Below are 13,467 nucleotides of genomic sequence, written 5' to 3'. Positions count from 1 at the left end.
CTCCCTCCATACTCCTGCTCCTGGCTCACATTTCCAGTTGTCCCAATTCCCTAACTTAAATGCTAGTTCCTTTTCAGCGTACATGCTCTACCAATTCCTAATTCTCAGTCTTTCTGTACAGAAGAATAACCACAGTCTTTTTTTCTACAGTACTTTTGAGTCTTCTTAGGTAGAGCAAAAATGGAAAAAAATAATTTTCTGCTCTTAAAAAGAAATACTACAATGGCTTAAAACATGAATACTGCATCTAGATACTGTGAACTCCTAATAACTGAGACACATAGGAAAAAATACTATTATTTAAAACCCATAATTATAAAATTATATAACTTTACAACCGATATAAGCTCTGGTTAAGATTCTCCCTGACTAAATATTTTAAGCAAACTACCTACGCCCTGGAGTAACCACAAAAGGAAAACTACTAACAAATGCAAAGCCATCCTTGCTTTTGAACAGAGACCTATGCACAGTAAGCTGAGCAGAGAACTTTACAACCTGAAGTTTTAACTAAAACAAAAGGGTAACTTCAGTGGAGTACAAAGGACAGCACTACTGAAACATCAAAACTTCAGTACGAAAAAACCCCAGCTATTAAGGGGGATTTAAAAATGATGAAAATACTGTGAATAGCATGATGAAATCAATAGGAAGGCAGACAACAGAGTAGCAAGACATTATCTGCATGGAAGATAAAGAGATTTTCAAAAGTCAGCAATATTTCACAATGTAAAAATAAACATAAGCTTCCACAGAATTTTTTAGTTATGTTAGCATCTTACTTTAGTATGAGGGCAGTAAGACATTGGAACGGGTTGCCCAGGGAAGCTGTAAAGATCTCTCCCTGTAAGTGTTCATGGTCAGGCTGGACTGCTCCATTGGGCAAGTTGGAACCAGATGATCTTTAAGGTCCCATCCAACCCAAACCATTCTATGATTCTATGATTATAAGCTTTGCTATTGCAACACTTACCAGAAGCAACAACAGTGCTTGCCCATAATGTATTTTCTATGCTTAGGCTTTCATGAACTGCTGGATCACTGTCTTCCTGTTAAAAATATGAAGATGTAGTAATTAAATCAACATCACAAATAGTCATAGATAAGAATGATGCCAGGTTTGGCATCTGCATGAGAATAACTTGCACAGGATGTCTGTATTCTTGTATCAACCACTGTATAATTGTACTAATTACACATACTTTATGTATCTGTATAAACACACAAAAATAACTTTCCAAAATATAAAATAAGGATTGAAGTTCATGTTACTTAAACCCAATTATATCGAAAGAACTGAAGTCAACAGTATTTTAAAACATACTCCTTTCCTCAGATGTATCAAAGTGCCAAACAGTTTGCTAAACTAAGCAATTCCAGTGAGTTATGGACACTAATCACCAGTTCTCTGTCAGAGTTCTCTGTCTATTAGCTCATCTATAGATCATACAATAAGTTATGGTAATCATAATTTTGCAAACCAAGTGACATCACATCAATATCAGGGAAGACTATTTAGAATTTTAAAAAGAAACACACACTTGTGCTGTCTTACCACATATTTACAAAATATATATCCAATGAGAAAATACTTCCAATAGGAAACAGCTTCTACAATTATTATAAACTTTTTTTTTATTCCCCTCTCAAGCAATAATAGTCCAGAGACTGTAAACAGACTTAATCTCTCATAATCAATTTGAAGCATGTACAGATTTGTTACTCATTAGCAGCTGTGAAATGTGCTGTTTACAACTCAAGGACACTTTAGGAGGTAGAATAATCAAGTGTATTGAATCAAATTACAGATTGTGCAAAACATTTTGCAGGAAAAGGGGGACAACTGATTTACCAAAGTACACAATAAATTCTACAGAATGTCAATAATCAAAACTTATGTGCATTTTCATCTCTGATTTGGAAGCACAGGATGAGCTCCTTAGAAATCTCTGTTCCTAAAAAAGAAAAATCTCAAACTAAACTGATACACTTTTGTGTGTATTTCAGAAGATCCCCACATAAAGCAAGGAAACAATAGCTCTTTTTCTCTCAAGTGAGGCAAAATCAGTTGCAAAAGTTCTCGTATTGTGAATCATTAAGAGACAGAAGAATCTTCTAAAGAGGCATTGCCATCTTCTTACCCTAGTCTTATTCTCTTTTCCAGCAGTTTGCTCCTGTCAGGAGTAAGATATTAAGGTAGGAAAATCTTTTTTCTGCCTCCTTCAGTGAGCAGATTTTAAGACAGTGAATTATGAAACTGTTCCATACTACAAGAAAGAATTGAAAGCCCTGCAGTCATTACAGAGAGCTGACAATTCAGCCAGGAAAAAGTCAGTTGTTCAATGTCTGCTTCCTACTAGACTTCATGAAATGCCTCCCTTTTAGGCCATTCAAAATAAGAAGCCATCTAATGAGCATTATCTCTTCTCATTCACACCATGATGATCAACAGAATTGTTTGGCTGATCAGTTAGTTACCTTCTGCTTATTTCATTATGATCCTTGCATGTCTTCATGCCCCCAAACATCTCCTCCTTTGCACAGTTCATTCCATTTACCAAACACACACCTTCCATACCCGAAGAGATAGCAATTTAACCTTACTTTTTGTTTGTGCTAAGTTACACAAATGAAAAATAAAAAGTATATTTATGGGTTATGAGTTTAGCTGTTTCACATTAACTAATTTTTTCTCCTTTCTAGAGATGGTAGTCGTAGATGAAGTAGGGAAGAGACAAGGACTGTTGATTCCTGAACAAGACAGGGTATGTGGTAGGCAGAAACGATTCTGCAGATTTTCTGTTGTTACTATAGCTAAGAAAACAATGTAACTTTTGGTGTACATGAAATCAAGGCCTCACTAGTAGCAGAAATTAGACATACAAAGGCATCTTTGACCATCTGACAGAGTTTCCACTTGAGGTCTGCTGGGTGGCATTTCATTTGGCAGCTGTAAATTTATTGATCTTTAAATTCTGAATTACATTGACTACCAGAACAGTGCAGTTCAATTCTGCATTCAATATTCAGGTTAAGTTTTTGAAGTCAAATTATTGGTCATAGAGGTTTAAATTGTCCACAGTTCCTATTCTAGGAGATCAGCCTGTTGCTCTTGCATGTGCAGAGAAAAAGAAATGAGATTCCAAATAAAAGCAGCAAAATAAACATTTAATATATCCTACTCTGTCCTGAATTCATAATACATCATGACAAATATCACATAACTATTTAAAAAGTTTCAAATGTACTATTTCTTAGAAATATTTTCAGATAATGACAGAGAACTTTGAGATTAAGTATTGAGTCCTTGTATGAACTAACATACCATTTCCATTTGACCTTCTCTAGCCCTATTTCTACCTGACAGGATGAGGCACAACCCCCAGCAACTTCTGTAGGAAAGTGGAAGAATAAGCTTTAATTTAGTCACATCACTGAAACAGGTTCCCTCTGCACTCCAATCCCACATTTCATCATCCTTGCTACATTCCTTTTATGAGCATATGTATTTGGGACTGGGTCAGGTTAAGTTCTGCATAGTTTGCTCCCACGTTATATGGCTGTTAGTGCCAGCACAGGAAAGTGAATAAAAAGGAGTTGCCAAATGCAATAGCATGCTGCTTCAGTGGCAACATAAAATTAATCCAGATTGAAATAAACACAACCATTACTTCAAAGCATATAATTCTCCAACAGCAAATGCGAATCAAAAAAAAAAGTTCAACTTGTTGAATGTTGAAAATATTCAACAAACATTCAATCAAACTCAATATTCTATTAAAATATGAGACTTACCCAAGAAAACATCTGTATAATTAGCCTCAGGCCAGAGATTCTACTTATAAATGAATACACAATTTTCAGTACTCATATCTCAGTATGTATTTTTTCAAAGGACTAACAGCTACATGCAACAGGTTTTGCATTAAGGTATTTTTTTTAAACATTTGACAAGGTGCTATATAGCAAAAAAAGGTACTAAATAGTTTTGCACTCTAGAAAACAGCTACAGCAGATTAACCACATTCAAAGGAATAAGGTATCTCAGCTTTCTACTGAAAGAAGAAAAAAAAGGGGGGAGGAACTTAAAGATTTAAATACACTCATAAAGTAAAGGAAAAGTATGAGGTGACAGCACAGAGCTGCAATTTAAGACAAATTAAAAGCAAATATTCTTAAGGGAACGGTGGAAGAAAGACCCAAATTAAATAGAAACTACAAAAGCAGAAGAGACAATTTCTATGATTCTGCACAGATGCTTTAAGTAAAAAGGTAAGTAATACTAAGTGATGCCAGTCTATTGGCTTCAACTGCTAAAAGTTGGGTTAAGAATGGCTACTTTTGGTTCTCTTCCTGCAGATGTGTGTTTTTGCTTTTTCAGAATTGGTGAAATCATTCCCTAAATTATCAAGCCTATATAAAAGCATCAGACAGAAGAGAAACTATAGTAGTTATGCCTGTGTAAATCCATGTTCTGTGCACCACTGAAAATTAGCTTGCCCAAGACAGAGATGATACCCTCAGAAAAAAATTTGACCACCTTGCATATTTTTCCCGAACTGTAATATAGGTTATCTTTTGGTTTTTGGTAGAATGTCCAAAGGAGAGAAGTGAAATTAATGTATGCCATTATTTAAGGACCAGTCATGATCATTCTTGCAAAGACACACTCACTTCCATGCAGTGACTACACATAACACCCCAAAATCCATGGAGGACAACAGAAAAATTACCCCATGTGAAGCTGGCAGATAAACAGAATATTTATTCTGGGCAGAACAGGGGCAGAGATTTAACCCCTTTTGACATGGATTTACAGGTATACTGCAAAAGGTATCTTTTGTCAGCTATGAGGTTTGCTGTGGATATATTTCTGAACAAAGAAGTATTTCAGAGAAGTTTTAAACCTCATAAAAACTCCAAAGTTGTGCACCTAAGTTTGTTTTGGTTTATGGCCATGCATTTTTTCAAATTATCTAAGTTTGTCTTCTACATTGTTAGTACTCTGTCTTCATAATGGGGAAAAAAAAAAAAAAAGAAAAAAAAATCAATTTGCTATTACCCTGTCAACCTACCCTTGCAAGAATTCTTTGAACATCAATGCTAAAGTAGGAAAAATGTCTGCATTAGCATCACTAAGCACACTAATTTTTTTACTTACACATAAAATAGATGCAAATACTGGTTTAGTTTAAGAAGCAAGGGCTCACAGCATAAGCAGAAAGATAAATCAGTAAACAAGTGCCTTAGAAAAACATTTCACTTCACAGAAGGTACACTATTAAAAAAAAAAAGTCTTCTAGAAAATATTTAGTGTGATCCATGGTGAACAAAATCTGAGGACAATGCCCTTAGATGCATGCAAACACAAGTCCAGTTAAACAGCTCTTCCTGCTGCCCCACTGAAGCAGTCAAAACAACACATTTGTAAAGCATAAAATGCACAAGAGTTACTCACACATAGCAGGGATGCTTGAACCATACAACTCTTACTATATGTAAACAGAACCCAAATCAGGGAGCAACTGCTTACAGATGATTTCCTATTGTCTCAATTAGATGAACCAGAGCTGTTAAAAAAGCTCTGAAGAGTTCAGCTGATATTTAGAAAAGCATACACTTAGTCACTGGGACAGGAATAACATCAATTTTACAGCTGTTAATAGACATTTCATTTGGACAATTGGTCAATACAAGGTTTAGGTAAACATTGTTGCTTACAGTTTTAGAAGGTGGGAGCAAATGACATTTACTTTGTAGGCAGCCTGAACTATATAACTGGTCTGAATTGGTCTTTGAGAGCCAACAACTGCAATATCTAATTCATCAGTGTACTTAGAATTGTGAACTGGAATTCTAATTACTAAACAAAATCTTATTACAATACAGCTTGAGTCACTTGGGTAAAGAAAACAAACAAACAAACAAAAAAATGTAACCAACTTTCTCTCCAAGTCTGTAGCAGTTAATTTTTTCAAATTATTTTTGGAAACAAACTATTGTGAGGAATGCATCTACTACTACTGAGTTTGGCCAAAATAAACAAAATGATCACTGTATCTGCTAATATCTGTATTCAATATCTACATATCTGTAAAGGGCTTTAAAAAAATTACTATCTGTTCAGATACCCTATTTTAAAGAGTTAACTTCAGTAGGCCACCCTTTGAAAACAAAAGAAAATAAGTCAAAAATTATTGCATTATTGTATTAGATTTTAAATAGTATAGCTGTCAAAAAGATTTAACAGCCTCTCATAAGTAGCCCCTAGTTTTACTTTACTTTTTGAGAATAGCTGAACTTTGGAAGTACTAGCTTTCCCTTCAAAAGAAATTCTGTTTAAACAAAGCATATTTTCATTGCACATAAACTAACAGTTGCATTGTATCAGGCTACTGAACTTGCCAATTTTTTGATATAGATGAACATTAAGTGCCTTGAGAAAATTAATACATACTCCTATATATATAAATGGTTACACACAAAAAGATTACAGTGATGTTAACAAATATCCAATTCTCAGATTCTGCTTTTTTCATATATTCTTTTTGCAATATATATCTACCAAGATATCACTTATATGAAGTATTGCCATGTCAGGAAAATGGAAAAAATACTGCTGTAATGCTAAGGAGCAATCTGATACAACTTTGACTCTAAATATAGGTTTCACTTACATTGGGAAATGGAAGAGAGAAGAGCTGTATTTACATACACCACTTACTTACCCGTGTGAAAGTACCCTCAAAACTGTGAATATCCAGCTGTGGCTTCTGAGCATAAACATAAGCATTGATTGAAAAGAGATCCTGTAAAAGAGATTAAGGTACTTACTATTTTTTAAACTTAAATTGAATAAATAGATTCTGAAGAACCTTTTAGTGTTAAAGATCCTCATGATCCTCACCACCCCACCCCAAGTTAAGCTCATGACATTTCTACTCAAGTAAGAAACATGGTTTTTTTTCAGTACATCTTGCTATAAAGGAAGGAGATACAAGATGATATATCAATTAATGTTGATAGTTCAAACACTAAGCTATTTCTAGTTTATAACATTAGTTAGAAATTTTATCTAATTTGTTTTCTCTTAACAGCCCCATTTTAATATTTAACAGTATAATCTTAAAATATCTTCCATATACCTGTTCTTTTAAAAATAAATTGGGTTTTGTTTTGAATTTAAAAGGAAACAAAATATTTTTCTATCAAGGAGAAAGCCAACTGAATAGAGCAGGAAACAATGAAATTGATTCATGTTATTTTAAATGCTTAAGCACATCTTCAAGTCAAACCATGAGAAAATGCCATTAGCTTCAGAAAAGCCTGGATACATCAGCAGGACTACTCAAATGCTTTAAGTCAGGGATACGCTGAACTAAGCTGATAAAATTTTGTCTAATTTACATGGCACTACTACTCAAGACAGCAAGAAACCCACAAACATTCCTAAGACTACAAGTAAGAAGAAGAGACTCTTTGATCTGTAGTAGAAGGCTCTATGAATGGACGGCAATATGGTATAAACAGGGGAAACAAAAACCTTTAAAAATCTGATGAATGTAAAGAGCTGTCCGTAGAGGTCCAGGATGGAACACCTAAAACAACTATTTCATCAGGTAGTTGTTCTGAAATGTCTACCTCCCTCAGAAAGAATACCTCACACTGTTAAAAACCCGATTCAAGTGACTCTCTTCTCATCACAAAAGCAAATGTTTTGGTGCTTTTTATGTAACCAGGACCAATAGCAGCTAAGATTTCAACACAACTTGTGCATTGATCCACAATCCAGTTTCTACTGTGGAGAGAAGCAGATGCTTGATACCAAGTCCCAGTGGATCTCAGAATCATCATCTTTGATAACATGCAAGAATGTCTACTTTCTCGCGGTATGCAGTGCCTAAGTATTTGAAATTTCTCCATCCTTTATTGCTGCATGAATCTTGCAAAAGGTTAATCAGATACCATCTCTGGGGAGCAGATTACATAGCTACAGTCCCGTTTGTGCTAACTAGAATATGCTATCTTCAAAAGTAGAATTACTTTTAGAGCCTCTTTCATGGACACATAAACACACCTTGGCTCAAACGTAGGTATTTTCAAAAGCATGCCATTATTTTTTGTTTATAACTTTGACATAAAAAAAACAAACTACATTTGAATATTACATATTTGAACATTACAAAGGTTAAGTAAAGATGCAATTGTTCATGTGTTGTCTTAAAATCTAGCAAATTTGTATACTCTTGTTTCTTCGATAAAATGGCTAATTATTTGAATATAATTTTTTCACTTTTCCAGATCAAAACGACAGGTTTTTTAAACCTACGGTACATTAAACACATTCAAATTTATTTTAAAAACTCTATAAATAATGGATTTGTATTCCTATTTATAGTTTACACACAATAAATCTCTCACGCAATACCCTGCAAAAATTGACTTTGTATTTCACATGCTTTTAAAAACATTAATGAAATCTGAACATTAACTCACAAAGTATCTTTATCTTAAACCGTTAGTTGTTTCTTGTAGTCTTTCACATAAAGTTCATTCAATGCATCCTTGTCCTTCCAACCTACTTTCATCAGGTTTAAGAGAAATAATTAATATGAAACTAATACACATGTGGTGTCCTATATCTTCATCATTCACTTCTTTCCAATCTGTTATCACCTACAATTTAGCTAATCCAGGCTATTGTGTGTTTTATTATGCAAACAAAAATAAAGAGACTCTCAGTAGTGGATAGCACAGCAGAAAACCAATACCACACACACACACTCATTTATACACAATAAAAACTGCTAGTGAAATGCGTCAACCAAGAACTCCTCTCTTTTCAAAGAATGCCATAGTGGGAAGCAACATTAGAATCAATGAAAAGAGAAAGATCCAGCTTTTAAAGCAAATCTACATCTGTACCGTAATGTATTTCCTTTCCTTCTAATCTATTTTCTTCTACTGTGATGTTCTCCTTTGTTACATTTCAAATGTAAAATTTCTACCACATTCCCTTATTGTCTTTTACATTTTAGTTGTCCTTTTGTATTTCTGATATAACACCCAAACTTTCATGTTTGCTTTTCTTTTTTGAATTTCAACTCTGATACAAGCTCACTTATCTTCTGAGAAACTGCAATCTGCACATTACCTACACATTTGTGCCATTACTCTGGAAAACTAGAGTGAGCAGAGTATTCCAAAAGTGCATGTTTTTTCCTAGAACTAGAAAACTTGAGAAAAAACTATGCTCTGAGAAAAATCCAAGTGGTACTTCATTGGCATTTCATTCATGAGGAGCAAAAATAATGGACATACAAATATACTACATGTGCTCAGCATGTTCTCTGCACTTTTACATTTTCTGTGCTTTCTGAAGTACTTTTTCATTATTAGGGTAAAAAAAAATAAATTTCTGTATCCCAATGCTCTGTCCTCCAAAAGAACATCATTCTCAGGTCAACATAAGTTTTATAATACAAGAACACTACATATAACTTCTACTCCCTGAACCTGTTTAGGCTATGTCATTGCTTCCCCCTACATAAAAGCAGGGAGAATGGAAAGGATGTAGTTATATTTAAAGGGAAAAAAAAAGAAGAAAAAAAAAAAAAGAGACCACCTGAGGGATCTTTGTGAAATCCAGCGCTTCAGTTAAGTAAATATTTATTTTCATGTTATAAGAACTGAACTGAATCCCACTGAAGCCAAATAGCTCTGCTGATATGTACAACAGAAGCAGTATTCTGCATCTAAAATTACATTGCTTTTAGGAGAGAGTGAGTGCAAACGACCTCAGTTATTTTCTTACTCAAGGAAAAAAAAGAACTTGAATAAGGGGACTTTAACTGTTCTAGACTAAAGAGACTACATAAAAGTCTTGACTCTCACACAGTAAAAATTAAATTCTTTTTATACAACAGTAGTTGTATTTTAAAAAAAAAAATTATATACCTTTAATTATCTCATACCTGAAAATAGTAATACAGAAGAATGCATTTAATCCTTCTACAAGGAAATTCAAGAAATTACTATGACAGTGCAACAGTAAAACTGTTCTCTTTTGCCTTTCACAATTTAAAAAGCAGTGTAAAGTTATCAATAACATAGGAAAATCTCCCCTACTAGGTCAAGGGCAACATTTGTTCACCTTACTTAAAGATCATTAAAATACATTCTTAATCATAACATGTAGTTCATTACAAATAGAATTGCCTTTGGTTCAATAAAACTAATTAAATGTAAATGGTATTGTTTACTGCTGTATGGATCTTCTGATATAAATCAGCAAGTCACCATTTATTGAAAATTACAGTGACCTCATTGCTGTTAATAAATTTGGTTTATCATGCAAGCTAGATAAGAATGCCTTAGAGCATGCACAGCACCAGAACAACTGCTCCACTTGTGTAACTATGAAACTGCAAGAAACCTAATCTAGGTGTTACAATATTTTCTGCTCAGCTGTCATTGAATGACTTGTTGAAATTTTAATTCTCTGATCACATTAAGTGCTTTAGAAAGACAGTAAATTCTGTATTGGTCATCTTGGTGGTGTCATCTGTTCTTTAAAAAAAACCTCTGATGGTCTGCAGGTTTGTTTATTCCGTGTCTCACAGTGGGTAGAATTACAGTGTGGCTCTGTTGACACAACTGACAGCTCATGCCAACCAAAGATACTCATTGCCTTCACATCAGATAACTGAAGAAATCAAAGAGTTACAATTATGGAGAGCAAATTCTGTCAAACATGATCAAATTGGTCACAATTTATTTTGTCCCCAACTTGCACGCCTTCTCAAATCATTAATTTTATCATGAAAATATGAAAGCCTAAGCTTTCGAAAGGCGCTTCAAGCACACGGAGAAAAGACCGTCGTGGGTGTTGCTTTAGACGTGGAGAAGGACGGGGAAAGCACTACTGCAATGACCTACTACTTCAGGCAGTAAGTTTACTGGAACTATTTGATCCACTAAACCAACAACGCAGACCATCAGACAGCGAGGTGAAATGGCAGGTACCAGAAATGTCACCCCACACACCCCCTGCCCGCACCCCCCTCTGAACGAACAGTTAACCTCGGAAACCTAACCCGTTTATGTAGCCATCCATACAAATACAAGCCTTCAATCCAGTTTAAAGGCAGCATCGAGTTTAACACAAGCTTCCTGCCAGGAAAACGGACCGGGAGAAGAGAACTTCGCGTTCCCCACCCTCCCGCAGCTCCGGCGGCGGCTGCCCAGCAGGTGGCGATGGGGAAGCCGCCCCGCAGCCCCCCGCACCTTCCCGACACGGCCGGAGAGATGGCAGCGCTGTGCTACCCACAGCAGCAGCAGTGCTGTTTGACAGCCTTAGCAGAAACGGGCATTTGTCAGGTACAAATGGTCTGGTATTTGGGAAGGTTCGTTTCCCAAAATTCCACCAAGCAAAACAGTTTCAGAGAACGGCTTGATTTAAAAAAAACTATGACAAAGCATTTGGTAAGCTGCTTCCTCAAGTGCATGACTTTGACCACATCGGTTCTTTTGGGGGCAATTATGATGCACTGCCCATCTTCTGCAGAACACAGTGCAAAAACAATGAAAGCCAGGATGACATCCCAGTGGCTTCCTTTGGCAGAAGTTAGGATCATTGCCTGATTCTCCTAACATTTTATAGAGGAAAGGAAACTGGAGCTGATGCCAAACTGGAGGCCTCAAGCCTTTGCCAGACTGCTTCAAACTCCAGCAAGTTTCTGCAAAAGGAGTTTAAGCCTAACAAAAAGCTCCTTTTACACTCTGTACAGGTTAGCGAAACAATAGCTGCAGAAGAATAGTTTTTCAAATTTCAAACAGAATTCATAGGGATGTTTTACAAAGCAACAGATTGTCAAATTAATACCTGGGAAGTAATGTGCCTATTTTTCATTTTTAATATGAGATTTCATCAGCAGAGGATAGTGTAGAAACCTGGGGTGAGAAAAAGTCTACTTGAAATGGAATTTAGAAATGATCCCTAGTGATAACCAAGTTGGTTCTTTTGGTTTCCACTATGTGTGTATACAAGAGAGCTTAAATACTGTTTGCTGAGAAAACCTCAACCACAGATTTTAAGCATCCCTTTTTGTGCAAGTTGGGTATATACACTATTCCTACATGCTTAAAGTGTGTATCCTATTTTTATTCTTTTTTCAAAAAACTTTTTATTGTAACTTCAAAGGAATAGTTCTGGCCACTGCAATTTAAATTAAGTTTTTTTAAAAAGAATAAATTTAGGGCCTATATAGACATACAGCTTATGACTCTACTAGGAACTCAGAGAACTGGACTTAAAAAAAATTAATTTCATAATGCTATTTTTTGTTAGTTTGCAATTCACAGCTTGCATAGAGCTTCATACTAATATTCTCAAGTTGTCCACCCAGAGATTCTTTAGATGGCTGATACTCTTTCATTATTGCCACAACAGTTAAGGTCGAAGTGTCTTTGCAGGAACTAAAGAAATACCACTGTGCTTTCCACAGGAATGGAAAAAACTTTGTGAGTTCTGTGTTGAGCATTACCTTATGCAAAGGGCTTGGGGATCACCTAAAAAGCTTTTACATTTGAGCACATTAGACTATCATTTCCTCAAAATAATTCACATACTGATGGGGCACAGAGTGAAGCAGATATACAACACTTAAAAATTCTCAAGTATCAATGGTTTGACCAAACCCCACAGTATGGAAGCTGAGAGATAGTTTTGCGTGGTTGGCAGGAAATATTTTACCCAATGATGATATGTCAGCTTAATGAAGAAAAAGTCTTGTCTGGAGTAGTTAACCTCCAGTAACTGGGTGATATGAGAAGGGGCAGGGGCATGTCAACTGCTTGGTGGCTTCCATTTGCTGCTGGTGGCCAGGGAAAGTTTAGGTGTACAGAGCTCCTTGATTAACAGCAGCCAGTCTCAGAACACCAAAAGTCAGAACACTGAAATTACAACCATCAAACAGATCTCAAAAGAGGCACTGCTCTGCATAGAGTTGTCTGCTGAGTGCAGTCAGCAATGCTTTCAAAACAGAAGAGAAATAAAACATAATAGCTAAGTGGGACACAGCTGTAACTATCTGAAATCACTAGTTAATAAAAAGAAAAAAAACCCAACCAAATAAACTAAGATTTAAAATTGATTGGATTTTAGTTAAATTCATGCATCTGTCTAAAATATGGACAAGTTTTGTTTTGTTTTTTTAATGAAAAAACAAGATAGGCAAATGATTACATTGTAAAAGACTAGAGAAGAGGCATGATTACAAATATTAAGTTTACCTGCAGGATACAGAATACTTGTTAAAGGTTGTTCTTGCACCAGAACTTGTCTTGGAGCTTAACTTGGCATCTGTGTCTGGCATGACCACCCTTCAGTTCCATCCTTTGTTCCCAGTCCTCTAAATTAAAACCTAGCTATTTTTTCCTCCTTGTGTCATATGTGTAGTAGCCAAA

General features: G+C 35.4%; 1 protein-coding gene across 1 annotated transcript in view; it reads right to left on the bottom strand.

Moving 5' to 3' along the window:
• Positions 1-13,467, bottom strand: part of ATP9B (ATPase phospholipid transporting 9B (putative)) — a 161,593-nt gene that overhangs the window by 78,616 nt on the left and 69,510 nt on the right. Inside the window, exons 9-10 of the mRNA XM_030445840.1 lie at positions 6,729-6,809; positions 974-1,049 (exon numbers count right to left, since the gene is read on the bottom strand). Of these exons, the coding sequence (XP_030301700.1) occupies positions 974-1,049; positions 6,729-6,809 (157 nt within the window). The remainder of the gene's footprint in view (positions 1-973; positions 1,050-6,728; positions 6,810-13,467) is intronic.

This window comes from Calypte anna, chromosome 2 (assembly GCF_003957555.1).
Source record: "Calypte anna isolate BGI_N300 chromosome 2, bCalAnn1_v1.p, whole genome shotgun sequence".
Taxonomy (NCBI): Eukaryota; Metazoa; Chordata; class Aves; order Apodiformes; family Trochilidae; genus Calypte; species Calypte anna.
Note: the sequence above shows the minus strand (reverse complement) of the source record. Positions and strands in the feature narration are given on the sequence as shown.